The sequence below is a fragment of the Microtus pennsylvanicus genome, chromosome 3, assembly GCF_037038515.1.
Source record: "Microtus pennsylvanicus isolate mMicPen1 chromosome 3, mMicPen1.hap1, whole genome shotgun sequence".
NCBI classification, from domain to species: Eukaryota; Metazoa; Chordata; class Mammalia; order Rodentia; family Cricetidae; genus Microtus; species Microtus pennsylvanicus.
The window spans coordinates 98,360,614-98,387,733 of NC_134581.1; the positions used below are offsets into that span (position 1 = coordinate 98,360,614).

Here is a 27,120-nt window from a genome sequence, read left to right on the forward strand (position 1 = left end):
ATTGATCTCCGTCTGGTCCGCATCTCTTTTCATCCCAGGTGTCCCACAGTCTGCCGCAGAGCCTTCCTCCTCCGCTGCACACCCTGCTGCAGCGCCCACGAAACAGTCCGAGAATCGTGACCAGGCAGCTCCCACGGACACCACTGACAGGGAGCCCACAAGGCCAGCAGCCTCCCAGGAGACACAAGTGGCTGAGGGAGCAGGTGAATAGACATTGGCGAGGGAGACGGGCCCCTGGTCGTCCAGAGTGGACTAGGAGTCAAGGGGCACTCATGTTACATGGTCTCTCAGACAGAGTCTCTGTAGGAGGGCAGTCTACCTTGAAGAGGAAAGAGGATCCTGCAGATCCCGGAGCCCACCAGAGGAACCTCCAGTTTGTGGGGGTCAATGGCGGGTGAGTGATCTCCAGCCCCCAGTGGCTCCCCTAAGTCCTTCATACTGTGACCCTGAAGACTGGGGACAGGAGGCCTGTTTGTCCTGCTGCTGAGAGCCAGTCCCAGCTCGGCCCCTCACTGCTAATCCCTCAAGTCAAAGCATGGGTGTATAGAATAAGGAAACTGAGGCAAAGGAATGTGTGCACCTGGTTGAGACCCATGCAGTGGCTCTGGCATCTGTGTGGGTCCAGTGCACCCCAAAGGGCCTGATCAGATTAGAGCCGCAGTATAGCATCCCAGGTCTGCAGTGGCGGCTGAGTGACAGTTCTGGTGTGACCTGGTTAGAAACGGAAGGCCACAGGCACGCCAGTCCCCCAGCGAGGGGCTGGAGCGTGGACTCCAGGCACCTGCTTGCCTAGCATGTGACTTGCACTGGGATCATCCCTGATGGAAAATGTGGAGAACCAAGGCCCAGGGAGGTCACACTGGTCCCTCCTACACCCATTCCCATTAGTGTCCTTTCCCTTCGCTCCCTAGTTACGAGTCATCCTCAGAGGACTCCAGCACAGCGGAGAACTCGGAGCATGAGAGCACAGAGAACGAAGCCCCAGAGCCACCAGCAAGGGCCCCGAGCACAGCTGAATGCTCTCAGCTCAGGCCTTCTGGGACTGCAGCAGCCAAGGCCACTCTGGAAGAGAACCAGCTGCCCCAGGAAGCTCAGCGTGTGCCCGCAGCTGAGGCAGCATCAGAATCCAACTCCGAGGAGGAAATTCGGTCAGTTCTCTGGGCCGGACGGCGTTGGACAGGGTGAAGGGTTGGTGAGCTGCTGCTGCCTGGGATCCAGCCAGACAGGAAGCTGTGTTTCTGAGTGTGTCTGAAAGTTTTCTTCTTGAGACAGGGTCTCACTTTGTAGCCCTGGCTGGCCTGGAACTCTCACTAAGCAGACCAGGCTAGCCTCAGACTCAGAGCTCTGCCTCGTGTGTGCATGTCAGCACGTGTGTTGGTAGATGCATGCGGGGGACATGTGCATGTGAAGACTGAGGGTCAGTGTTGTTTACTCCGCTCTCTGTTTTGGTGTTTAGTTTTTAGTGTGTGTGTGTGGTGTATTGCATGTGTGTGCTATTGAGACCATGTGTTTTGTGTCTGTGTGTATGGTGTGGATGCATGTGTTTGTGTAGATATCTGTGCACACTTATGTGTCCAAGTGTACATACCCAGGACTGGTGCTCAGTGTCTTTCTTCTTCCACCGCTCCACACCTTATCCACCGAGTCAGAGTCCCCTCCTGGCCCAGCTGGCTGTGCAGCTCAGTCTAGCTAGCATGTTCTGCAGATCAGCTGTCTCCCACCCATGTGCTGGCATTGCCACTGCCTGCCATACCCATCTGGCCTTTCTGTGGCTTCTGGGAATGTGGATTCCTGCCCTCACACCCAGACTGCAAGTCCTCTCCTACTGACCCATCTTCCTACCCCCTCCCTTTTAATTTTGAGATAAAGTCTCAAAATCAAGTTACCCAAGCTAACCTTGAACTGACTCTGTAGCCCAGGATACCTCAAATTTGCAGCCCTACTGCCTCCATTTCCTGAGTGTTAAGATCATAGACATAAGCCTAGATTATGGGGTGCCAGGCTGGACCCCAGGGCCCCATGCCTAAGGCAAGTCTAACAGTTGAACCACATCTCCAGCCCACTCTTCATACTTCTTTTTTTTTTTTTTTTTTTGGTTTTTCGAGACAGGGTTTCTCTCTTCATACTTCTTATGTAGAGTTGCTAGGTTGTCCAAACTAGCCTTCAGTGTCACTGTAAGCCAGGCTGGCCTTGAACCTGTGCAATCTTGCCTCCACCTCCAAGTAGCTGGAATTCCCAAATAAGTCCACCAGCCCTGGCAATGAACCTGCCCTATTGAGTTTGAAGCTAGCCCGGGACACATGAGACCATGTCTCGAAAAGTGGAGAGAGGCCTGGAATGATGCCTCTCCATTTAAACGCACCGGCTGCTCTTCCATGGGACCTGGGTTCAATTCTTAGCACCCACATGTGTTATGACAAAGCTTTTCCTGAGGAGACACAACACACGCATCTGCTCACCCCAGATGAGGAACCCATGACAGACTAAAGTACAAATACCGCCAAAGTCCAACTTCATGCACCAATGAGTTCCACTGGGGGTACCTAGAGGCATATGGGTGAAGGGTGACTTACAGCAGCAGAAATGGTTCCAAGAGAGCTGCATCACCAAGGCCCACCCCAGCACAGTGACAGCTCACACAGCTGGGAACCTGGAGCTCACTGCACAGTCGCAGGCAGCTGCACAGGTTGGAGAGCGTCCTTCCCAGGTGCCCTGCCCAGGTGGCCTAACCTTGCCTGGCAGCTGGGCTGGTTTCTGCTTCTCCCAGGCCGCTGGTCGGGTCTCAGTCCTCGCAGTCAGCCTCCTTTCCTCTGAGGCAGTGGTTCTCAAGCTTCCTAATGCTGTGACCTTTTAATACAGTTCTCCATACTGTGGTGACCCCCAACCGTAAAATTATTTTCGTTGTTACTTCATAACTGTAATTTTGCTATTGTTATGAATCGTAACATAAATATCTGTGTTTTCAGGTGGTCTTAGGTGATCCCTGTGAAAGGGTCATTTGACCCCCCCCCTGCAAAGGGGTCATGACCCACAGGTTGAGAACCACAGATCTAGGGGAACCCTCTGCTTTTATTGCTAATTTTGGTAAGGTCAGTTTCAGGGACTTCCCTTACTATTTTGAGTTGTTTACCCTCTTGTTTAAGGAGCTTTGTGCAGGATGAGTTGTTTCAATCTCAGAGGAAACTGTTACATTGTGGCAGCTCACAACCATCTGTAACTACAGTTCCAGAGAATCCAACACCCTCTGGCCTGTTTGGACACTAGCCACACATATGCACAGATACGTGTACACGCAGGCAAAACACCCACACACATGAAATAAAAATGGATAAGTCTTTCTTGAGATCATAATCTGATAATAACATTTTCCCCTTCACTTTTCTCCTTCTAAACCTCTCATACCCATCCCACTCTTTCAGATTCATAGCCTCTGATTTTTTATTGTTACTACATATATATGTGTGTGTGTGTGTGTGTAAACATACATATTCCTAGATAAAATGTGTCTGACCAAAAATTAATTTATCTTTTAAAAAGTAATAATAGGGGGCTGGAGAGATGGCTCAGTTGTTAAGAGCACTGGCTGCCCTTTCAGAGGATCCAGGTTCAGTCCCCAGCACCCACATGGCAGCTCATGCTGTTTGTAACTCCAGTTCCAGAGAATCCAGCACCCTTACACAGACATATATTGAAGGCAAAATACCAATGCACATTAGAAAGAAAAGAAGAAAAGAAAAAATGCCAGGCAGTATTGTCACACACCTTTAGTCCCAGCACTCATAAGGCAGAGGCAGGTGGCTCTCTGTGAGTTCCAAGACTGCCAGGGCTACACAGAGAAACCCTGTCTTGGGGGAAGGGGGTGCGGAGTAAATAAAAAGCTAAAGGGAAAAATAAATAAATGTTTAGAAAGTAAAATAATGTAAGCCTGACCTTTTCTGTTCCTGGCAGGATGGAGCTGAGCCCTGACCTCATATCAGCCTGTCTGGCCCTGGAGAAATACCTGGAGAACCCCAATGCCCTCACTGAGCGAGAACTGGTACGGAGGATCCCTGGGCCCGAGGGTGCCCCTCCACCCTCACGCCACACCTCCCCACCCTCAAAGTCTCTGCACTCAGTGAGGACCCAACCCTCAAGGGTGTCATTAGTGGTGGGTAGGGCTCGAGGCCTGACGTCAGTGCCGGGGTCCCCATGGTCTTGTTTTGGGGATGTTTGAGAGATTTCATGCTTTCGCTGTAGGCAGTGTGTCTGTCAGTGTCTCAGGCTACGATTCCTGGGTCCTGTGCACCCCAGGGTCAGCGCTGCCACTGTAGCTGGCAATGGCCATTACTTTGTTTTCATGTCTTGTTTTGATGTCTGCTGTAGCCAACGCTGGCCTTGGCCTACATTTGTGGCTAAAGACCCCGAACTCCTGATCATCCTGCCTTCATCTCCCGAGTGCTAGAATTCCAGACCTGCACCTCCTCACTGGACTTGTCTGTTTCTTGAGACAGGGTCTTACTATATAGCCCAGGTTAGCCTGATCTGCATAGTGAAACAGATTTTACTGCTAGCCTCAAATTCATTGAAATCCTCCTGCCTCTGCTTCCTGTGTTTGTTTCCAGAGAAGTTCTCAGTATGTAGCCTGATTTGGCCTTGGACTCTAGATTTTCCTTCCTTGGGCTCCCGGGGGCTGGAATCACACGTGTACTACCTTGCCCAGATGAGGGCACCTCTGTCCTCACTCCCCACTCCTGCTCTCTCTATCCAGAAAGTGGCCTACACCACAGTACTTCAGGAATGGCTGCGCCTGGCCTGCCGCAGTGACGCTCACCCTGAGCTTGTACGGCGACATCTGGTCACCTTCAGGGCCATGTCTGCCCGGCTGCTGGACTATGTGGTCAACATTGCCGACAGCAACGGTAACACGGCCCTGCACTACTCCGTGTCCCACGCCAACTTCCCTGTGGTGCGGCAGTTACTGGACAGCGGTAAGCCTCCAGGCCGGGCCAGCCTGCTGGGCTAACTGGGGAGGCGTGGCTTCCTGAGCTCCCAGTCTGAAGTTCCTGCTCCCTGTACAGTGGGATAGGGGGTGGAAGGCAAGGAGTACGGGTTTCCAGTCTGATGGGGGAGGCCCTGTGCTTTCTCTCTCTCTGAGGAAGCTTCCACTCTGCTGATCTGATGGAGGCAATACCACCTTCTTAGATTGGATAGAGGGGGAATGTGCCCTTCACGGAAAGATGAAGGAAGCTTTGCCCTCCCCGTCTCTGGTAGAGCAGGCTAGGCCCTTGCTGTGTGCTGGGAAGACTGTTAGCCGAATAATGAATTCGGTCTTGATGTTACATCTCCAGTGGTACCTGTGTGATGGACACATGGTTTCCAAAGCCCTTGTGAGAGGAAGGCTGTGGCCTCTGGACTGCCTATTGGAGAGTACACATGATACTCAGTCAGGCCGGAAGAAACCTGTCTTCCCTGGTCTGATGGAGAAGGCAGAACCTCCCAGTCTATGGGGGAGGCGGGAGCCATGGTCTGATGGTCAAGGCATAGACCTGTTAGAAGGCTGAATAGCAATTCCAGATTCCCAGGGGACCCACTGCTCCTATTCTCAGCCCTAACTGTGTATGTGACATCAGCCAGGCACCCCAGGTCTGGGAGAGGAGGCATCATCTCCACCTTCTGGGACCCCCTCATCTTCTAGGGTAACAGTGTGACTAGTGGATGGGACTCCCCATTTGGGAACAGAAAGCAGTCGGGGCTGTGGAGGAGGTTTAGTTGTAAAAGGCGATCTGTGCAGGCATGAGGCCCCTCGTGAAAAGCTGTGTGGGGCTTCAGGGCTGGGGAGACAGACGGGAGGACCCCTAGCCTGCTTGGCAAGCCCTAGGACACAGAAACGACCTTAAGGAAAAGAAAAGAAAGAGTGGCCAGGAGATGGCCCTGTGAGTACAGTGCTTTTCCTGCCACCGTGACCTGAGTTCAGGTCCCCAACATCCAAGTTTTACAAAAACTCTTAAGCATGGAGGCATGTGCCTGTAACCCTAGCTCTGTGGAGTGAGAGGTGGAGTCAGGAGAGTCCTGGCACTCGCTGGCCAACGGCTACCATTCAGTGATGGACCTCACCTCAACAGTGAGGTGAGAGCGATCAAGGACCTCCGTGTGTGCGCGTGCAGACCACACACACACACACTCTCACACACATACACACACACTCACAAAGCTTCTAAGAAGGTGGGCGTGTCAAGATGGTTCAGTGGGTCGGGACATTTGCTGTCAAGCCTGAAAACCTGAGTTCCATCTCCAGATCTCTAAGGTGGAGGGAAGGAGCTGCTGCAACTGACCTCCATGACACCATGGCAGATACCCCGATTCCAACGCCTAAATAAATGTAAAAATACAGTTTAGGGAGCTGCAAAAATGGTTTGGTGGTTAAAAGTGGGCTCTACTCACAGAGGACCCACATTTAGTTCCCAGCACCCACACCAGACAGCTCGTAACTCTGTGATTTACCTACAGCATCCTCTTCAGGATCCTTGGAGAACTTGTTCTCTCGTGCACACACATACACCGAAAATTAAAACATAAGTCTCTTTTAAAACAAGATATGTATTTTTGTTTGTTTTTCAACACAGAGTTTCTCTGTGTAGTCCTGGCTGTCCTAGAATTCACTTTGTAGACCAGGCTGGCCTCGAACTCAGAGATCCACCTGCCTCTGCCTCACAAATGCTGGGACTAAAGGCGTCGCCTTCACACTCAGCTCTAAATAATATTTTTTAAATATTAAAAATAAACAGAGTTCGAGGCCAGCCTGGTCTTCAGAACAAGTTCCAGGACAGGCTCCAAAGCTACAGAGAAAAAAACAAAACTAGAAAGAAAAAAAAAAAAAAAGAAGATCCGGGCTGGAGAGATGGCTCAGAGGTTAAGAGCACTGGTTGCTCTTCCAGAGGTCCTGAGTTCAATTCCCAGCAACCACATGGTGGTTCACAACCATCTATAATGGGATCTAGTGCCCTCTTCTGTCAGAACACTGTATACTTAATAAATAAAATCTTAAAAAAAAATAAACAAAGCAAACAAAACACAAACCCAGGTGCCTGGCTCCTGAAGGAGGCATCCAGCTCTCCACAAGCACATACACATATACAGAAACCTGCTCGGCTATGCCTAGACCGAGCGCTCACTGGGGCTGGCCAGCCTTTAGTGCTGATGGCAGAGGCTCAGTCACCCCATCCCCACCCTCCCCATACAGGCGTCTGTCAGGTGGACAAGCTGAACCGTGCTGGCTACAGCCCCATCATGCTCACTGCTCTGGCCACCCTGAAGACCCAGGATGACATGGAGACCATCCTTCAGCTCTTCCGGCTTGGGGATGTGAACGCCAAAGCCAGCCAGGTACGGGCTGCGGTATGCCTTGAGACTCGCTTCACTCCTACTGCCGTGTGGGTCCCAGGATGAAACTCGGGTTATCAGGCTTGGTGGCAAGCAATTTACCCACTGAGTCCCCTCACCTGCTCCCAGACCAAGCTAGGTCATGATGACATTCTGTGTCCATGGGAACAGTCACAGCTCTGAGACTCAGAAGCAATATTGGCTCTTCAGGGTTCAAGGCAAGGAGCTGAAGTTCAAACCTGAGTGACTCAGTCTTAGAGCGAGCTCCGGATAGCTTGCATATGATGTATCTGTGTGTGTGTGTGCACGTGAGCATGTGCACATGCTTGCATGCCAGAGGACGGTGCATTTTAAGACATGTCTCTTACTAAATCTAGGATTCACCAATTCCCCTAGACTGGCTATCTAGGATCCTCCAGCCTCTGCGTCCCAGGTGCTGAGATCACAAGTTGCACATGGACCTGACTGATTGTGCACAGGTTCTTTCTGATGGAACTCAGCTGCTTGTGTTTGCAAGGCAAGCACTTTACCTGCTTGGCAACAGTGTATTTCCCCCTCCCTGTTTGAAACAGTATCTAACAGTTATACCCCAGACTGGCCCGGAACTCAGAGCTCAGAGATCTGCCTGCCGCTGCCTCCCGAGTGCTGGGATTAAAGGCAAGCAGCACATTCTGTGTGTTTTGCCTGCTTGTATGTGCACCATGTTTGTGCCAGGAGGCCAGAACAGGGCATCAGATTCCCTGTGACTTGAGCTACAGGTGGTTGTGAGCATCCATGTAGCTGCAGGGAACCAAACCTCTGCTAACCATGGAGCTACTCCAGCTCACAGCCCTCTTCTTACATGTTGATTTGATACAGGATCTCATTGAGTTACCCAGGCTGGCCTGAACTGTCCCGATAGACCTGGAACATGAGACCCTTTGACATCGGGCCCCGCCTCTTTTCTCTCCTTCCCCATGTCCCCTTCAGTCTCCTTCTGTCTGCAGGGGTGATACATGCCTATAGCCTCAGGACTTAGGAAACTGGTCCAGTAAGATCAGGGGTTAACATAGTAAGCTCCAGGCCAGCCTGGGCTACATGAGACCTGCCTGTTAGGTAATAACAGTGATAATAAAGAGGAAAGCCCTAGTCGGGTAATGGTGGCGCACGCCTTTAATCCCAGCACTCGGGAGGCAGAGGCAGGCGGATCTCTGTGAGTTCGAGACCAGCCTGGTCTACAGAGCTAGTTCCAGGACAAGCTCCAAAGCCACAGAGAAACCCTGTCTCGAAAAACCAAAGGAAAAAAAAAAGAGGAAAGCCCTGATCTCATAGGTAGACTCTCTTCCTGGAGCCCTACTGGCTTTGAACTTCCCGGCTCTGGCTATGTCCTGTAAATGAAGTCCCCTAGCTGGGAATCAATGTGTTCAGGGAACCTCTGAACAAAAGGGCCTGCCCATCCTGGGGGCTCTACAGTGAGACCCTGACTGCCTATCTTGGGGGCTCTACAGTGAGACTCTGACTGCCCGTCCTGGGGGCTCTACAGTGAGACTCTGACTGCCCGTCCTAGGGGCTCTGTGGTGAGGCTTCGACACCACCTAAACAAAAACACCGTCGATGAATTTTTGCACTCAAAGTTTTTCCACGTGTGAGCATCCATCAGTATTCTGAGTGATGCTCCTCTTCATGGCTGAGTGGTGTTCTGTTGTGTCTAGACACGGTTTGTTTGATCTTTTCATCCACTGCTGAGCATCCGTTTTGTTTTTCGAGACAGGGTTTCTCTGTGTAACCCTGGCTGTGCTAGAACTCGCTCTCTTAGACCAGGATGACCTCGAACTCACAGAGATCCGTCTGCCTCTGCCTCCTGAGTGCTGGGATTAAAGGCGTGCACCATCACCACCTAGCTAGTTTGATTAAATTTTTGCTTAACTTTACACCTGTGAGTTGGAGGCTCATGGTAGGTGACCATACAGGTGGGAAGAACCAAGAGAGCCCTTCTGAGGAAGACAACCAGGAGATGGAGGGCCCAGTGTGTATACCCAGTCAGTGTCAGAGCACTTGGGAGCCATGGGACGGTCAAGAACAGGGGTGTGATGTTGCCGGCCTCTATACTGTTGCCCCGTTCTGTTGCCTCAGGCTGGACAGACGGCCCTGATGCTGGCAGTCAGCCACGGACGAGTGGACGTGGTGAAAGCTCTGTTGGCCTGTGAGGTGGATGTCAACACACAGGATGAGGATGGCTCCACGGCCCTAATGTGTGCATGTGAACACGGACACAAGGAGATCACCGGGCTCCTGCTGGCTGTGCCCAACTGCGACATCTCACTCACCGACCGAGTGAGTCCCCACCCAGGTGCTGCCCAGGGAGGGTGGGTTGCACACGGGGCATCTTTATAGTTGTGGCTGCTTTGCAGGATGGGAGCACAGCACTGATGGTGGCCCTCGACGCAGGGCAGAGCGAGATCGCATCCATGCTGTACTCACGCATGAACATCCAGTGCTCGGTGAGTCCAGATCCCTGCGCTAGAGGGCGGGACTCAGAGCTGAGCGGTAGATGATGGGCACCTGCCATCCCAGAATTGGGGAGACTGAGATAGAAGAGAAGGTAGGTCCCAGTCCAGCCAAGGCTACAGAGTTGAGTTTAAGGCCAGCCCTGGCAACTAAGTAAGACTTACCTCAAAATGTAAAGGAAAAGGGCTGGGGCTCAGGGTAGAGCCAAGAATCTTCCCATGAAAGAGGCTGGGGCTCAGGATAGAAACCCCGCCTACAATCCCCCAGTGAGAGGTCAGGGTGCAACTTAGCAGTGGGACCAGCATTCTTTCTTGAACCTCTGCATTAATATTTGGTTGCCTAAAACAATATTTGGTGTTTTGTTTGTTTTTCAAGGTAAGTATATTTGATCATACTATGATCCTCCTCCAGCTGGGTTGAGTTTGAGACCTGGTGCAGGGGTCAGTGATGAAGTCCCTTTGTGTCCCAAGTCTCCACTTTGATTCCTTCCCATGCCTTCTCCGCAAGGACAAGGTGACAATACACTGCTGTATGTGGTGCCTTGGAAGGGAGGGACCACCCTCCCTCCCTCTGCATCCACAGCAAATCTCCTCAGAGGGATTTGAAAGGATTCCAAGAAAGAATTCTGCCTCTCGTTGCAGTTCGCTCCCATGTCAGACTACGAGAGTCCGGCATCATCCTCAGCCGAAGAGTAAAGACCGGTGACTCCCCAAGGACCCCAGCCACACAGCCACACAGCAGAGGCGCCTCCCCTCATCCGGCCCCATGTCTGCCCTGCACTTCCTCAGCCTTCCTCTCCGGGGGAGTCCTGACATCTGCCAGACTCAGCTCTACAGGCCTTTCCCAGCACCCTGAGTTCAAAGCCACATTCAAAGCCAAAAAGCCAAGCTACTTTCTCCTCCCAGTTGGCGGCAGTTGCTGACACCCGGGTGTGGGTTTCTTATGGAGAACATGGAGAACAATCAGCCGGCAATTATGGGAGGAGTGGGGGCAAGAAGGGAAAATACTGTATTTTTGAGTCATTGTTAGGGGAAGGGAGGGGTCAGAATTTGAGTTGCTAAATTCGAATGTCACTGGAATGTTAGAGTCAGTCTCCTTGTCCTGACTTCACTACGGCAAGTCTCCACTAGGCCTGCTTAATGCCCTTGTGCCTCATGTCATTGTCTAGTGTATAATAGGGTTTTGTCCACTGCTCTCCACCCCCAGACAGTTTTCTTGGGGGCCAGGGGAGTCTCCTGTGATTGCTTCACAATATAAGATTCTGTCATTCTGGAGCGTGCAGTCTCTCCCCAGGTCGGAGATCTGTCTTTTCAAGATCTGTCACCCACTCCCTCTCCCCACATACATTCAAGTTGGGGCATCTCAGCACCCTGCAGTTGAGGTCCTGGTGGGCCCTGTGGCTTGGAAATGACCATCTTACAAGGAGAAATGATACAGACTTACCCATTCCCCACAGGGAGAGCTCAGGACACAGGAGTGTTCCTAGAAAAGCTCTCAGACCGACAGAGGAAAGAGAAAAGGGGCCATTCCAGAGTGTCTCCCAGCTTGGAACCCAGAACTGCTCTCCTCCAAGGAGAGTAAACAGAGGATGTGATACTGACCAAGTACAGGCGCATTCCACAGCCCATGTGGTCTTGATTAGGTACTGGCTGGCCTCAAAACACACCCAGAAGTAGCTTAAAGTCACAGGCTTCACGGAAACCCAATGGCCAGAGGAGTAGCTGTGTGTATGTGTTCCTAAAGCTCTAGAGTGCCTGTCGGTGACGGGGCACAGGCTCTAGAGTGCCTGTCGGTGACTGGGCACAGGCTCTAGAGTGCCTGTTGTCGGTGACGGGGCACAGGCAGGCTGCACTTTTCTTTTAGTGGGTTTTTTGGTTGTTTTGTTTTGTTTTTCTGTTCCCGGAATCTCAGCATGTTTTTGTTTTTCCTAGTTTCCTTGTCTTTGTAAAGAAGAAAGGAGACCACTTCTAATGTGCCTTGTGATGGGAGCAGTCTTGTCCAGGTCACAGCTGTACCCACTGGGCTTTGGAGCCAAACCTCAGCAGGGCAGAGTCGAGGCTTATGAGCTAAGGAAAGTGCTGGGTTCTCTTCTAGACAAGTAGGTCTCTTGGTTTGATGGAATCGTAGTTGGCTTGGGTTTTTAGGTCGAAGGCATAGAGGCTTGGTTGGCATGAGGTGGACGCGTGGATGGATGAGTGCCTGGGTAGAGGCTGAATAGAGATGAGTGATGACAGACAGATGGACGAGTGTGTGGATGGATGATAAATGAGAGACGGGCGAGTGATGGGTGGGCTGGCGGGCGGATGTCAGGATGGAGTCTGCACGTGCATAGAGCTGCGGGTGCCTGAGGGGTGCTCACAGCCTCCGGAAGCATTCTCTGATCCCAAAGCACAGAGCTCCTCATACAAGTTCCTGTCTGTCCCTGCTCTGTTCTCTCTGCCTCGGGGACAGCAGGGTCAGTGCTTGTCCCTGCTTTTTTCTATACTCAGCTCCACTTTGCGACCACGGTACGTCCATGAAGACAGTGTTACACGTAAATGAAGTATTCTTTTCTTGTAATCATGTTTTAGGAAGTAAAAGGACTTTTAATAAAGCTACAAACAATGGCAATGCCTTTGTGGTTTTTTTAACCCCTTCCTTATTTTAAGGCTGGCCTAGAACTTTCGATCTTTGTGCCTCCTCTTCACATCCAGTGTATCTGATGCTGGCCTGTAGCCCGGTGCCTTGTGTGTGCTAGCCTCTACTAACCCCAGCCCCCTGCATCTTGTTTTGTCTCTTGCTATTCTTGGTGTGTGCAGCTCTGGGGATTGAATCCAGGCCTTGTGCACACCAGGCAAGCGCTGTGCCACTGAGCTACACCCAGGTCATTGTTTTCTGATTCTTTAAGCTTTTAAAAATCAACCTAAAGCCGGGCGGTGGCGGCGCACGCCTTTAATCCTAGCACTCGGGAGGCAGAGGCAGGCGGATCTCTGTGAGTTCGAGACCAGCCTGGTCTACAGAGCGAGTTCCAGGAGAGGCTCCAAAGCCACAGAGAAACCCTGTCTCGAAAAACCAAAAAAAAAAAAAAAATCAACCTAAAGTGTTGGAGCTGTGGCTCAGCAGCTAAGAGCACGAGCTGCTCTTCCGAAGGGCCCAAGTTTGTCCCCAGCACCCGAGCATGCAGCTCACAGCCCCTGGAACTCCAGCTCCAAGAATCCTCCATTGTGGGTGCTGCATTAACATGGCACATACACACATAATTAAAACTTAAATAAGTTTTTTTAAAAAATGATAAGGCTGGGTGGTAAGAGTGCATGCTTTTAATCCCAGCACTGGGGAGTCAGGGGCAGATGGGTCTCTGTGAGTTCAAGGACAGCCGGGGCTACACAGAGAAACTCTGTCTTGAAAAAAACAAAAAACCAAAACAAAACAAAAAGATAAAATAGGTCTGGAGAGATGACTCGGCCTAAGAGCACTGGCTGCTCTTCTACAAAACCCGAATCCAATATCCAGCACCCGTGCGATGGCTCAGAACCATCTGTAATTCCAGTTCCCAGGGATCTGATAGCATCTTGTCCTCTGCAGACACCAGATACACACATGATACATAGACACACGTGCAAAACACCCACACCCACGCAAACTAAAATCTTACCAGGCGGTGGTGGGTGGCACACACCTTTAATCCCAGCACTCAGGAGGCAGAGGCAGGTGGATCTTTGTGAGTTCGAGGCCAGCCTGGTCTACAGAGCAAGTTCCTGGACAGGTAGGGCTGTTACACAGAGAAACCCTGTCTTGAAAAGCAAAAAAAAAAATGCGGGACCACCCCCCCAAAGCTTGTTTCCACACAGGTTTTGTTGATAGTGATGATAATGGTGTTTCATCTTGTTTTTGAGGCAGGTCTCATGTAGTCCAGGCTGGCCCCAAACTCACTACCACCCCTGCCCCCCAAGCGCTGGGATGACAGCGCATGCTCAGTGGTTAAGAACACTGGCTTCTCTTCCAGAGGACCCAAGTTCAGTTCTCTGCACCCACGTGGCAGTTTATGACTGCTCGGAACTCTGTAACTTCAGCTCCCCGATGCTCCTGACTCCCTGGGCACCAGGCATACAGAGAGTGGACACACATACAAGCAAAACACCCAAGCACCTAAACGTTTTTTTCTTTTGTTGTTGTTTTGTTTGAGACAGGGTTTCTCTGTGTATCTTTGGCTGTCCTGGAACTCACTCTGTAGACCAGGCTGGCCTCGAACTCACAGAGATCCGCCTGCCTTTGCCTCCTGAGTGCTGGGATTAAAGGTGTGTGCCACCAAGCCTGGCTGCACATAAACTTTTTAAAGATTTATTTTTATTTTATGTGTATGAATCTTTATGTGTGTCTGTGTACTTCGAGCATGCTTGGTGCCCTTGAAGATCAGAGGAGGGCATCAGATCCCCTAGAACTCTGGTGGGTGCTCAGGTCCTCTGCAAGAATAAGTGCTCTTAACCACTGAGCCATCTCTCTAGCCCATAAAACTTTTATGAAATGGAAAGATCCATATGTAAAATATATTTGGGCAAAATTTGCATATCGCTAAATTAACCATTTCATTTTTTTCTTTTGGAGGTGAGACTAGCACGAAGGGTGAGAAGTAGCACCCAAGCTAGATATGGGCTCTGCCCTGAGCCCAGATTCATCACCTTCACCATTTTGAAGAGCCCAGTTCAGTGGCGTTCAGCTCACTCACTGTGTTGTGAAACCAGCTCCAAAACTATTTATCTTGCAAAACCGAAACTCTGTCCCCATTGAACACTAACCCCAACCTCTGGTTCCAGACACTAAAGCTGAGGCATCTGGAGACTTCCAGTGAGTTAGTGGTGTGTGTGTGTGTGTGTGTGTGTGTGTGTGTGTGTGTGTAGTGTGTGCATGTGTGTGTGTGTGTGTGCATGCACAGGTGCTCTTCAGAGGATAACACAGGTGTTTTCACATGTCAACACTTCTCTCTGCCTTGTATTTTGAGACATGGCCTCCTACTGAGCCGGAGGAAGCTCAGTTTCTGCAAACTGGCTAAGCAAGCAGCCCAGCAGCACAGGGGGCTGCCTGTCCCCACTCCCCAGCCATGCTTCTTGGCTGAATTTTTATTTACCTTTTGTTTATTTATTTTGAGATAGAGTCTATGTAGTCCTGACTGTCTTAGAGCTCACCATGTAGACCAGGCTGCCTTTAAACTCACAGGGATCCCCCTGCTTCTGCCTCCTAAGTGCTGGAAATAAAGGTGTGGCTACCACATCTGCTCGCATGGATTTAATGTGGTGCTGCTGACTCGAACTCGGGTCCTGCTGTTTGCACGACAAACACTATACCCACCGAGCCACCCCCTAGTCCTTGTTTGGCTATGGTAGTCTTTTTATATGTGTGTGCATGTGTCTGTGTTTCTCTGTGTATGCAGGCCAGAAGAGCACATGGGATCCCTTGGAGCTGGAATTACAAGTGTTTGTGTACCACCTAACATGGGTGCTGGGATTTGAACGAACTCCAGCCCTCATGATGGGAGCAGCAAGTGCTCTTAACCACTGAGCCATCTCTCCAGCCTCTTTTGCTCTGGTTTGTTGGTTTTTGTTTGATTAGTTTTAGGTCTTGAGACAAGGTCTCACTGTGTAGCCCTGCCAGACATGGAATGCCCAGTGCAGACGAGGCTGGCCTTGAACTCACAGAGATCTGTCTGCACCTGAGCCCTAGCTGAGGTGAAACACAGATGCTAGCGTGGCTGGCTGGTTGTTCATTCTGGTTGGTTTGTGGTTGTTTCCTCGTTTTGTTTTTTGAGACTGGGTCTTGTGTAGGGCAAGTTAACCTTGATCTTGTAGTGTGGTCAAGGATGACCTTGAATTCCTGACCCTCCTGCCTCAGCCCTCCCCACCCAGTGCCAGGGCCTGTTTGCACCACCATTCCCAAATTACGCAGTATCAGTACTAGCTACTCGGAGGCAAGCTCTCTACTGACCAGCCCACTCCACGCCCCAGCCCTGTTTTGTTTTAAACTTCTCTGACACCTCTGCTTCACAGTTGAGGGCTGGGATTATAAACAGCTCCGTGCCTGATTTTAGGAAGTCCGGGGAGCTGAACCCACCACACTGGGGGCTAAACCAGCCCTCTACTTTCCCAATCCCCCCCCCCCCAGCCCTGTATTTCTATTGTGTTAAGGACCTGCGCTCTCTCCAGTTCTGCCTCAACATTTTGCAGCCTCTGAGGCCAGGCTTTCCATCCCCTCAGCACCAGCAAGTTACTGACTAGGTCTTTTGAAGTGTGTGCCTCCCTGGAGAAATGGCTGGGAGGTAAGAGGTAGGTGTGTGCCTCTTTTGGGACAGGAACTCTGGCCGCGGCTGAGAGATGGCACACCCTTTGCTCTTAGATGAGGTGGGTGGCACTTTTGGCTAGGGGATTTGTGTCTGCTGGGTCCTCTTGCCCAATCCCAGTACTTATCTCCTAACCCCCACCCCTTCTGATAAGAGCAGGCTATCTTTAGCCCCAGGATTTGGGAAGAACTGGTGGGAGCCAAGGTCACTGGCCCTGTGGCTGGCAGCTCAGCGGGCGGAAACTGAACCCTGGGTCCCCACCCCCAAGGCTTTAACTAGGCTATCTGTGCTAGGCTATCTGCACTGTTATGCAATTTACTGAGTTTAGGCCCAATGAAGGAGGGCTGACCTGTCAGCTTCACATTGCCAGGTAAAGCAGAAACAGTTGCTGCTGTGAGAGCTCAGTCCCCTCCACTTTGCATGGGTGTGTGCAGGTCAGAGAACAGCTCATGAAATCAGTGCACGTACTTTGTCTGGTGTGTATATCTAAGGAGACAGGACGCACTCTGTAGTCAGGCTGGTCTGCAATCACTCCTGAAGTAGAGGCTCTTTTCCTTAGCCTCCGGAGCCCTGAGGTGGCAGGGATGAACCAGCGTGCTCAACTTCAGGATTCCTTGCTCTAGTTGTTGGGACAAGGGCCTCACTCAAGCCTGTTGCCCCGTCTGGCCTGGGATTCACATCAATCCTCTCACTCCCACCACCTGAGTGCTGGGATTGCATGCTAGACTCCTACTTAGAAATTTTAATTATTTTTGTGTGTTTTGCTTTTTTAGGCAAGGTCTTTTTATATAATCCTGTCTGTCTTTGAGCTCCAACTCAGAGATCCTCCGGCCTTTACCTCCTAAGTGCTAGGATTAAAAGCACACACAGGCCCCTACTTAAACGCTTGAAAAACACAGAAGCAGGAGCTAGAGAAATGTATCATTAGTAAAGAGCATTGGCTGTTCTTGTAGAGAACTGAGTTCAATTCTCAGCACCCACATAACTCACAAACATCCATTTAGTTACAAGAGATCAGATGCCCATATTTCACCTCTGCTGGCATCAGGCAAGTATGTGCTACTCATAGGCAAAACGTTTACCCATACACATAAAATAAAGATAAATAAGTCTGCCAGGTAGTGGCGGCGCATGCCTTCAATCCCAGCACTCAGGAGGCAGAGGAAGTCGGATCTCAGTGAGTCTGAGGCCAGCCTGGTCTCAAACATACACAGCGAGCTTCAGGACAGCCAGGGCTACACAGGAAATCTCAACACCTCCCCCGTCCTCCCAGCCTGGTTTTATGTATAGTTAATATTTCTAAAGTAAATTACAAAAAAAAAACCTCAGGCAAAAATAATAAGCGTTTTACCGCTTCGCCTCTACAGTCTGCCTGCAACCAACAGAAGCAAACTGCTCTAGGTCCCGCAACTTTCAAGTCTAAGCATGCGCAACAAATCCGGCCGAAGAATTGACGCATGCGTACTGGGCCGAACGCGGACTGGCTCCTCGTGACACGCCCTCCCTACGATGATTGGTCACCGCACGTGAGTGACAGGAGAAATTGCGCATAGCTCTCCACAAAATGGCCGCTCATTCCGACGCGAAGACGGACGTAAGACTCAGCCAATGAGATCTGGGTGCTCCGGGAATGAGGCGGGGCCACAGGAGAAAAATTTGCGCGGGCTCGGGCTCGGCGCCGTCCGTCATGGCGGCTTTCCGCGACATCGAGGAGGTGAGCTACGGGCTGCTGAGCCTGCTGGGGGCCAACCGCGCCGAGGCGCAGCTGCGGCGGCTGCTCGAGCGCCACGAGCAGATGGTGGAGCGGCTGCTGGAGACACAGGACGACGCCGACCAGCGGCTTCGGGGTGAGGGTGGGGCCCCTGGGCCTCAGTTTCCCCATCTGACAATAGTCATCGCCCAGAGACAGAGATGAGTGTCAGCGCTCGCAGTGCCAGACTCCACATGAACTCCATAGCTCAGGCTGGCCTGGAAGTCAGGGGTCTTCCGAGTGAGAGCCCTCACCCCTAGCCTGGTTCTCCCCTTATGAAACGAATTTCATGACAGTGGATGTATAGAAGCAAGTATAGGAGTTGGCAGGGCCTGACCCTTAAGAACTTTCCAAGACTCGGTTTTTTGTTTGTTGTTGTTTTTTTTTTAAAGCCAAATCTGAAGCAAGCTTTAATTAAATACTGGCCAGGCAGATGGGCTCTCACCAGGTCCATACCCGGGTTCCTGAAAAAACGGCCAGGGTTTAAGAAGGGTGGTGGCAGCGCACGCCTTTAATCCCAGCTCTCAGGAAGCAGAGGTCAGGCGGATCTCGGTGAGTTCGAAGCCAGCCTGGTCTATAAGAGCTAGTTCCAGGACAGCCACCAAAAGCTACAGAGAAACCCTGTCTCGAAAAACAAAAAAGAAAAACCTGTAATTCATTACATTTCCCAGCAGGTCCAGTCAGGGGCAAGCATACATCCTATTTCCTACCTACCTCCCACCCACACCTGCAGATGGGTCAAACAAACGTGCCAAGACTCAGTCTTCAACATAGCTCAGGCTAGTTTAGAACTCTGTAGCTGAGCCTGGTTGAAACTCCAACAATCCTGCCTGTCTGCTCTCCAGTGCTGAGATCATACCTCTCTGCACATTAAGCTGTTAATAGAGCAGTAAAGAACAAATAGAGCCGGGCAGTGGTGGTGCACGCCTTTAATCCCAGCTCTCAGGAAGCAGAGGTCAGGCAGATCTCGGTGAGTTCGAGGCCAGCTTGGTCTACAAAAGCTAGTTCCAGGACAGGCTCCAAAGCTACAGAGAAACGGTGGGAAGGCCATGTTTGCCCTGGAGGCCTTCAGGCCTGCCCATAAGAAATTACCATAAGCAGTGGTATAAATGAATTGTTTAGCCCGTCCCAGAGAAACCAGCTCAGTAGATACGTGTGCTTGAGTGCTTGAGATGTCAGCATGAGCCCTTGGGGCTGCAGACTCAACAGTTAAGAGCCCTGTTTCCAGACAGCCTGTGTTCAGGTCCCAGTACCCATGTCAGACTGTTCACAACCTCTTGGACCCTTGTGGCCTCCACGGGCATCAGGCACACGTATACATATAGTTAAGAAACAATAAGGTAATAAAACTTAAGAATAAAGTAAGCTTCTGAAAACCAGAGCACAAGAGAGGGGCCATGGCTGTGACTTAGTTGGGGGGCGGGGTACTTGCCTGGAGCGCTCAAAGCCCTGTGTTCCGTTCTCAGAGCTCGTTAAACTGGCTCGAGGTGCGGACCTGTGAAACCAGCAACCAGACACAAACAAACAGGGAGTCGGATTTAAGATATTAAAGAATTCAAACCCAGGCTCATATATGTGAGACCTGTATCAAAAGACAGTGCTAGGCGACTAGCTCAGAGCACACGGGACCTGAATGGGGCCTTGGGAGCAAACAGAATGAAGTGAGCTGTCTCAGGCCACCAAGACGCTTGCTGCTCAGCCTGACAACTTTAGTTTGGTCCGGAGGAGCTGCACAGCGGAGGAGAGCTGACTTCTGCAGGGTGACCTCTGACTTCCTATACAAACCATGGTATTTTTTATTTGAATGAGGCAGTGATGACTTGGACATTTGATTTTAGATTTTGAGAGTCTGGAGCAGGAGGTTTGCTGAGAATTCAAGACCAACCTCAGTTACATAGAATTTCTGGCTGGTATTGGCTTACAAAGAAACCCTATGTCAAACTCATCCAGCCCTCACCCCTGCAGTGAAGTAATTCAGTGGCTCTACATTGGCCATATATTATGACCTGCTTCTGTAGAGCCACTTGGATAAAACAGAAGAATTCCTTGAGCGCAGGAGTTTGTGGCCAGCCTGGACATAGTGAGACCCTTGACTCCGCCACTTGACACCCACCCAAAGCGGGGACAGTTATAACAGGAGACATTGAGGGAACTGTACACTGACACTGAGCATTTGGGAGAATAGAGGCCAGCCTGAGCTACATGAGACCACCCCTCAAACAAAAGATAAAATGTGCTGGTTTAGTGGGTAAGTCAAATGCTTGCCTAGCATATAGAAAGTCCTGGCTTCCATCCTCAACACCATACACAAGGGCCCTGGTGGACAGCTTGGGGAAGTCAGATCTGTCTCTCTACTCAATTCATCAGGTTTGTTGCCATCTCACCCGACTGTGATTTATTTTTGTGTTTGTTTTGGTTGGCACAGTCTCTGAGTTTAACCCAAGCCAACGTAGAACTCTGCATTCTCCTGCCTCTGCCCCAGAGGAATGGATTATAGGTTCACACTGCCAGTCTCAGTATTGAGTGTGTTCTGGCAAACAGGAGCACACCCAAATTCTGGGAGGTGCTCAGAAGCTGCTGGGGCAGCGGATGTGGGCGCAGTGGCAGAACTCTGGCTGGGTAGTGACACATGGAGTCTTCCTAGGCAAAGGACATCCAAGGACACCTACTTCTGTCCCATTGCAGAGGTCTTGGCTGTGGAGGAGGAAGTGGCTCAAAGCCTTCTTGAATTGAAGGAATCCACGCACCAGAAAGGCACCAAACTACAGCAGCTGGACGTCGAGCTCCAGAACGCCAGCAAGGAGGATGCCTGTCTGCAGGCCAGACTCTGATATCCTTAACTCTACCAAATAGCCTACATCAGAGTGTACTTGGATTGGGTTAGGGTGCAGCTCAGTACTGGAGCTTCCACCTAGAGTCCCCAGTGAGGGGCTGGGTGTGGCTCAGTGAGGGGCTGGGTGTGGCTCAGTGGTAGAGCCCCTGCCTAGAATCCCCCAGTGAGCGGCTGGGGTGTGGCTCAGTGGTAGAGCCCCTGCCTAGAATCCCCCAGTGAGGGGCTGGGGTGTGGCTCAGTGGTAGAGCCCCTGCCTAGAATCCCCCAGTGAGGGGCTGGGGTGTGGCTCAGTGGTAGAGCCCCTGCCTAGAGTCCCCCAGTGAGGGGCTGGGTGTGGCTCAGTGGTAGAGCCCCTGCCTAGAATCCCCCAGTGAGGGGCTGGGGTGTGGCTCAGTGGTAGAGCCCTGCCTAGAGTCCCCCAGTGAGGGGCTGGGGTGTGGCTCAGTGGTAGAGCCTCTGCCTAGAGTCCCCCAGTGAGGGGCTGGGGTGTGGCTCAGTGGTAGAGCCTCTGCCTAGAATCCCCCAGTGAGGGGCTGGGTGTGGCTCAGGTAGAGCACCTGCCTAGAATCCCCCAGTGAGCGGCTGGGGTGTGGCTCAGTGGTAGAGCCCCTGCCTAGAATCTCCTGTGAGGGGCTGGGGTGTGGCTCAGTGGTAGAGCCCTGCCTAGAATCCCCCAGTGAGGGGCTGGGTGTGGCTCAGGTAGAGCACCTGCCTAGAATCCCCCAGTGAGGGGCTGGGTGTGGCTCAGTGGTAGAGCCCTGCCTAGAATCCCCCAGTGAGGGGCTGGGTGTGGCTCAGGTAGAGCACCTGCCTAGCATGTGTCAGGTCTTGGCTTTTATCCCTAACACTGAAGGACAAAAATAGGAAGAAAATGTTTGAGCGCCAGGTGCTCTGACTTGGTGTCTGGTAAGGGAACTGTCCTTGGTCCCCATCCCGTCCAGTCCCGTCCCGTGTGTCGTTCCCCCCCCCCCCCCCCATCCTGAGCCTGGGCCTTAACTGACTGCACTCAGCTTGCCACAGAGCTGCAGGAACTCAGAGAGATGGAGGCGGATCTTCAGGAACAGGAGACAAAAGTGGATGAGGACACCACCGTCACCATCCCCTCTGCAGTGTATGTGGCTCAGCTGTATCGCTGCATCAGTAAAATAGAATGGGATTATGAGTGTGAGCCGGGGACCATCAAGGGCAGTATCCTTTGAGAATCACTGCACAGCTGGGGGAAACCTATATCCTCCATGTTAGGAAGTCAGTGGGCAGGCAGGTGGATCGTGCTGGAGTTCCAGACAAGCCAGGGCATTTCTGGGGACGTGCTCCAGAGAGATGAAGGGGGGCTCTTGAGGATCATAGGGCATCGTTCACCACATCCAAATGTAGAAGTAACCTGTCTCAACAGTGTATCTGTGCACTGGGGTAGTAGTTAGCTTTTGGGACTGCAGAGATGACTCAGTGGTTAAGATCAGAGGACCCAGGTTCAGTTCCCAGCTGACGACTGTAACTCCAGTTCAGAGGATCCAACACCCTCACACAGACAGAAATGCAGGCAAAACACCAATGCACATAAAATAAATAGTTAGAAAAACAAAGGCCAGGCAGTGGTGACGCACGCCTTTAATCCCAGCATTTGGGAGGCAGAGGCAGGTGGATCTCTGTGAGTCTGAGGCCAACCTGGTTTAGAGGGAGTTCCAGGACAGCCAGGGCTGTTACACATAGAAACCCTGTCTCGAAAAACCAAAAATAAAAAAAGTTAAAAAAAGCTGAGGGGGTTAGACAGAAGACCCATATGCGGTAGAGTGCTTGCGGAGCATTTGGGCTCCACACCCAATAGTAGGGCAACCTGGAACCTACCTACTGTCTAGTCCCAATTATCTGCAAGTCTATGAGGAACTTTCTGATTCTGCCCCTTGAGTGCTGGGATTGTAGGTATATGCCATCACACCCAGAAAAAAATACCATTCTTAATTCAAATGAAATTAGGGAAGACCAGGCGCCTTTAATCCAGCACTCGGGAGGCAGAGGCAGGCAGATCTCAGTGAGTTTGAGACCAGCCTGGGCTAGAACAGCCAGAGCTACACAGAAAAATCCTGTCTCAAAACGAATAAATGGATGAATGAATAAATATAAGAAATTAGGGAGCTAAGAAGATGGATCAGTGAGTAGGGGCCCATGCCACCAGGCATGGTGACCTGAATTTAATTCCTGGATCCACTGATAGAAGGAGGACGTCAGCAGGCGCACTATGGCATGTCTGCAGCCACATGCCCACAGAAAAAAGGAAACAAGCCTGGGGTAGTGTCGCGCCTGCAATCCCAGCACTTGGGGAACTGAGGCCGGAGGAATTGCCACAAATTTAAGGTCAGCCTGGACTAGGATAGTGAGAGCCATCTCAAAACAACAGAATGTGAACACGCCTGGGAGGACCATGTATACTTTCCTTTCATTGTACCCTCAGTCCACCACGGCCCCACTGTGGCCCTGCCCATTCACCTGGACAGCACACATCTCTCACAGAAGTCTATCAGTGACTACCTCTGGAGTCTGGTGGACACTGCCTGGGAGCCAGAGCCTAACCTCACACTTTGATAGAATCGAGACTGAGGGGACCCAGGGGGGATCATTCAAAATTAAAAGTCTACGTGCAAATGTCTGTGGTGATATTTTATTTGTGCTTTAGCAAGTAAAATTTGCCTGAAGATCAGAGTGTGGAACTAGCCACTAGTTAGCCATAGAGACCAGGTGGTGGTGCGCACACCTTTAATCCCAGCACTCAGGACGCAGAGGCAGAAGGATCTCTGTGAGTTCGAGGCCACCCTAGGCTACACTAAATTGCTCCAGTCTCAAAGAGAAACAGCTAGGCAGTGGTGGCTCACACCTTTAATCCCAGTACTTGGGAGTCACACACCTTTAATCCCAACACTAGGGAGGTGGAGACAGGAAGGGATGTGGCTGCGCAAGGAGAGGAATATAAGGTGGGGGCGGTAGCTCAAGACATCCTTTCTGAGGATTCATGAAAACAGATCTTGCCCACTTTGGTCTGAGAATTGAGTACAGGTAAAAGGTCTCTGGTGGCTGGAAGCGCTGCTTCTCTGATCTTCCTGCTTTTGTATCCTGATCCCTGACTCTGGATTTTTATTATTAAGACCAATTCGATTCATGCTACAAATAACTGCATGTATTTATCTCTTGTTTTGAGACAATGTTTCATGGAGCCCAGGCTGGCCTGGAACATTCTTTAAATTACATTTTTTAAAAATAATTATTTTGCTGAGTGAATGTTTTGTCTTTATGTGTGTGTGTTAGCCGTGTGTTCCAGTGGAGGTCAGAAGAAAGCATCAGCTTCCTTGAACCTGGAGTTAGAAGTGGCCATGAGCTGCCATGAGAATACTGGGAATCGAACCTGGATTGTCTGCAAGAGTAGCCCTTGTGGGGCTGGAGAGATGGCTCAGAGGTTAAGAGCACTGTTCTTCCACAGGTCCTGAGTTCAATTCCCAGCAACCACATGGCGGCTCACAACCATCCGTAATGAGATCTGGTGCCCTCTTCTGGAGTGCAGTATACACATCCAGAACACTGTATACATAATAAGTCTTTTTAAAAAAAAAAGAGTAGCCCATGCTCTTAATAGCTGACCCTCCTGTCTTGCCCTCTGGGGCAGGGTTTGAACTCTCAAGGATTTGCCATCGTCCCCAGCACTGAGTTTCCACACAACCGTCACACTAGCCATTTTACCTGAATTTTATGGTGTCACCTTGGGTCCTCATGCTTAAGCGCTCTACAGCATCTCAGCCCACCCCCACCCCCTTATTTTTATGAGGTCCAAGCCCTCACTGGAAAACTCTAGGCTTGTGCTCAAGTCCTGAACCACATACAGAGCCAGGCCGCCCCTGCTCCCCGGGGCTTACCTAGTGACATCTGGGTAATGTTTTAGGGTTTGGGGATACTTCAGGACCTTCAGCACCATCCCTGACCTCCGCTCACTGGATTCCAGTAGCACCCCGACAACAGGAAGTATTCATGGCTCTGTCCCTGGGGAAGGTTACACAGCATCTCCAGGACTAACAACATTAGCCGCACACTGCTGGATGAGTCACTACTGGAGAGTTTCCATGCCAGGGTGAGGCAGGGTGAGGATGGAGAACTCACCCAGCCCAGGCTTCCTTCCCTCTGGGGGTACATGCTGACCTGCAGATCCTGGCACCTAAGGAAGAGAGGGGCCATGGGGTCCAGGGCTGCCAAATAGCAAAGTTAGGAGGCTAAGGAGATGGTTCATGGGTAAAGGTGCTTGCCACTAAATCTGATGGCCTGAGTTCAAACCCCTGGGGCCCATATTTGCCTCCACCTCAACAGTTAAGGGCACTGGCTGCTCTTCCAAGGGACCTGGGTTTAATTCCTGCACCCACAGGGCAATTCACAACTGTAACTCCGGGGGACTGTATGCCTTCTGACTTCCTTAGACACTGGGTACACAATGCAGACAATACCTACAGGCAAAACACTCATAAAATACTTAAATCTTAAAGAGGAGGAAGAAGAAAAGACAGAACAGGGCAGCAAGAACCACAGATGAGGGCTGGAGAGATAGCTCAGAGGTTAAGAGCATTGCTTGCTCTTCCAAAGGTCCTGAGTTCAATTCCCAGCAACCACATGGTGGCTCACAACCATCTGTAATGCGGTCTGGTGCCCTCTTCTGGCCTGCAGGCATACACACAGACAGAATATTGTATACATAATAAATAAATATTTAAAAAAAAACACAGATGCGGCTTGGCCCTGGCCCTGTGGGAGCTGCTGCTTTGCTGCTGGAGCCCCTGACCTGGTACGGGAAGACCCACACCCATGCCACTGCCTTCACCGGAGCACACCAGAGGCTACTCCAGGGGCCAGGGAGTGTGGCTCTGCATGCCTGGGCTCTGAGTCACTGGCCATCGCTGGCTTCCTGCCGAGGACATCCTGGGGCCAAACACCCACCCACAGCCTGGCTTGTTCCTTCCAAAGGAGCCAGCCACCCCAGGGGCCAGCAACTCATTCTCAAAGCCAGCCAGAGGGAGGGGCAACATTGAAGTTACCAACAAATGGAATCAAGTTTCTGGTGGAACAGGGTTTGCCCTGTGCCATCTAGAGTCCAATTTACAGATGAGGAAAACTGAGGCACAGCTCCAGAGACTGAGCCATTTCCCTGGGCTCCCAGCCAATGGGCCCTAAAGCTAGGGTACATAGTGTCTTCCTTTGATCTGTCACCAGGATGAAGTGGTTTGTCAGGACAATGGAGAGGCATCCAGCAGGAGTGGCCAGCCCATTTCTCTAGTCTTTCTACCCTCCCCATAGGTCTGGGGTCAGCTGTATTCAGAGGTGTTGCCACTAGGCAGGCCCATTAAGCAGGAAGGGTGCATTGGCATGAGACTATGCATGAGGCTAGATTTGAACCCAGGGCAGCCAAATTTGAAGGATATATCTGCTCAGGACTCAAATTTGAAGGATCTATCTGCTGGTGTGGAGGACAGAGGACCAGATGTGGGTTGTGGACATGAATATACTTGGGGACTAAAGCCTACCGGTGACTCAGCTCCACCTGCCACCTGACTTGTTGGGGCTAGTCTACTCTCACCTTGGCCTCAGGACCTCCTAATCCCATAGGAGTGCCTGTGGCGGTAAAAGGAAGGGTTCCAGGGACCAACCTCAGATCACCAAGCTTGCGCAGCAAGTGCCCTTACCCGCTGAGCCGTTGCTTTGAGGGCTTCAGATGCTAGACATGTACTGTAGACCACTGAGCCGTGACCCAGCCAGGTCCCATGTTTGAATGTCCTATCTGCTGGTTCTGTAGCAGCGGCCCTTTCTTACAATCCTGTTATGTGACTGGAGCTAACAAATATTCCTGGCACAGTTATCTGGGAAGTGAACCTAAACCCTGGCCTCCCGGGCCTGGATTGGTCTCAGGTTTCACACCTGGTGGTGGTGGCCCAGCGGTGGGACAGGAATGAGGTCGTCACACCTGGTGATAACGAAGGGGATAAAATGCTGGGGGAGGTAGGGTTCTAGGGGCCCTCAGGAGGGAGTGTCCATTGAGCACAAGGATCAAGGGGGAGGGTAGAGATGAAGACAGGATAACAGATATACAGGCAGGCATCTGGGCTGGGAGAATGCAAACAAATTCAAGGAGCAGAGACCAAGCCACCGCAGAAGGCTCCTTGATCAAGCCCAGCCTGCAGGCCAGAGTACGGGACCAAGATTTTCCAGATTCCCCGTGGTTTGTGCCGAGTAAGGGACTGATTAATTAAGCCCCAAGTTTTTCCCACACCTTCCCCAAGGCAGCCAAGCCAAAGGGAGGGTCAGGAGAAGAGGGAGGGAGTTCCTCCTCTAGGGCAGGAAGCAGTTGTCAGGAGTGTC

At 51.3% G+C, this 27,120-nt stretch overlaps 2 protein-coding genes across 5 annotated transcripts in view; both read left to right on the plus strand.

Moving 5' to 3' along the window:
* Kank2 (KN motif and ankyrin repeat domains 2) overlaps nucleotides 1-12,456 on the plus strand; it is a 30,049-nt gene extending 17,593 nt beyond the window's left edge. The window contains exons 4-13 of one of the 4 annotated variants that reach the window (XR_012910055.1): nucleotides 39-203; nucleotides 292-394; nucleotides 912-1,148; nucleotides 3,949-4,036; nucleotides 4,748-4,967; nucleotides 7,220-7,362; nucleotides 9,472-9,672; nucleotides 9,750-9,839; nucleotides 10,488-11,620; nucleotides 11,688-12,456. Coding sequence is in view for 2 of the 4 variants with exons in the window: in XM_075966585.1 (XP_075822700.1) it covers nucleotides 39-203; nucleotides 292-394; nucleotides 912-1,148; nucleotides 3,949-4,036; nucleotides 4,748-4,967; nucleotides 7,220-7,362; nucleotides 9,472-9,672; nucleotides 9,750-9,839; nucleotides 10,488-10,541 (1,301 nt within the window). In the remaining 2 variants the exon portion in view is untranslated. Of the gene's footprint in view, nucleotides 1-38; nucleotides 204-291; nucleotides 395-911; nucleotides 1,149-3,948; nucleotides 4,037-4,747; nucleotides 4,968-7,219; nucleotides 7,363-9,471; nucleotides 9,673-9,749; nucleotides 9,840-10,487 lie in introns of all 4 variants that reach the window. The other 3 variants (XR_012910056.1, XM_075966585.1, XM_075966586.1) reach the window with 3 other exon arrangements.
* A 5,331-nt stretch (nucleotides 12,457-17,787) lies between these two features.
* Nucleotides 17,788-23,992, plus strand: Spc24 (SPC24 component of NDC80 kinetochore complex). Its single transcript, XM_075966588.1, has 4 exons — nucleotides 17,788-18,003; nucleotides 20,592-20,731; nucleotides 21,741-21,927; nucleotides 23,189-23,992. Exons 1-4 carry the CDS (start codon nucleotides 17,844-17,846, stop codon nucleotides 23,317-23,319), a joined length of 618 nt encoding a protein of 205 aa, XP_075822703.1. The 5' UTR covers nucleotides 17,788-17,843; the 3' UTR covers nucleotides 23,320-23,992.
* The last annotated feature ends 3,128 nt before the right edge of the window (nucleotides 23,993-27,120 follow it).

Bases quoted from the DNA above. Each gene is read 5' to 3' on its own strand.
- Spc24 (XM_075966588.1), top strand. From the start codon at position 17,844: ATGGCGGCTTTCCGCGACATCGAGGAGGTGAGCTACGGGCTGCTGAGC. The intron at 20,732-21,740 runs CTCTGATATCCT...GCCTTAACTGAC, and splicing joins ATGCCTGTCTGCAGGCCAGA to TGCACTCAGCTTGCCACAGA. The intron at 21,928-23,188 runs GTATCCTTTGAG...TTGTACCCTCAG, and splicing joins GCCGGGGACCATCAAGGGCA to TCCACCACGGCCCCACTGTG.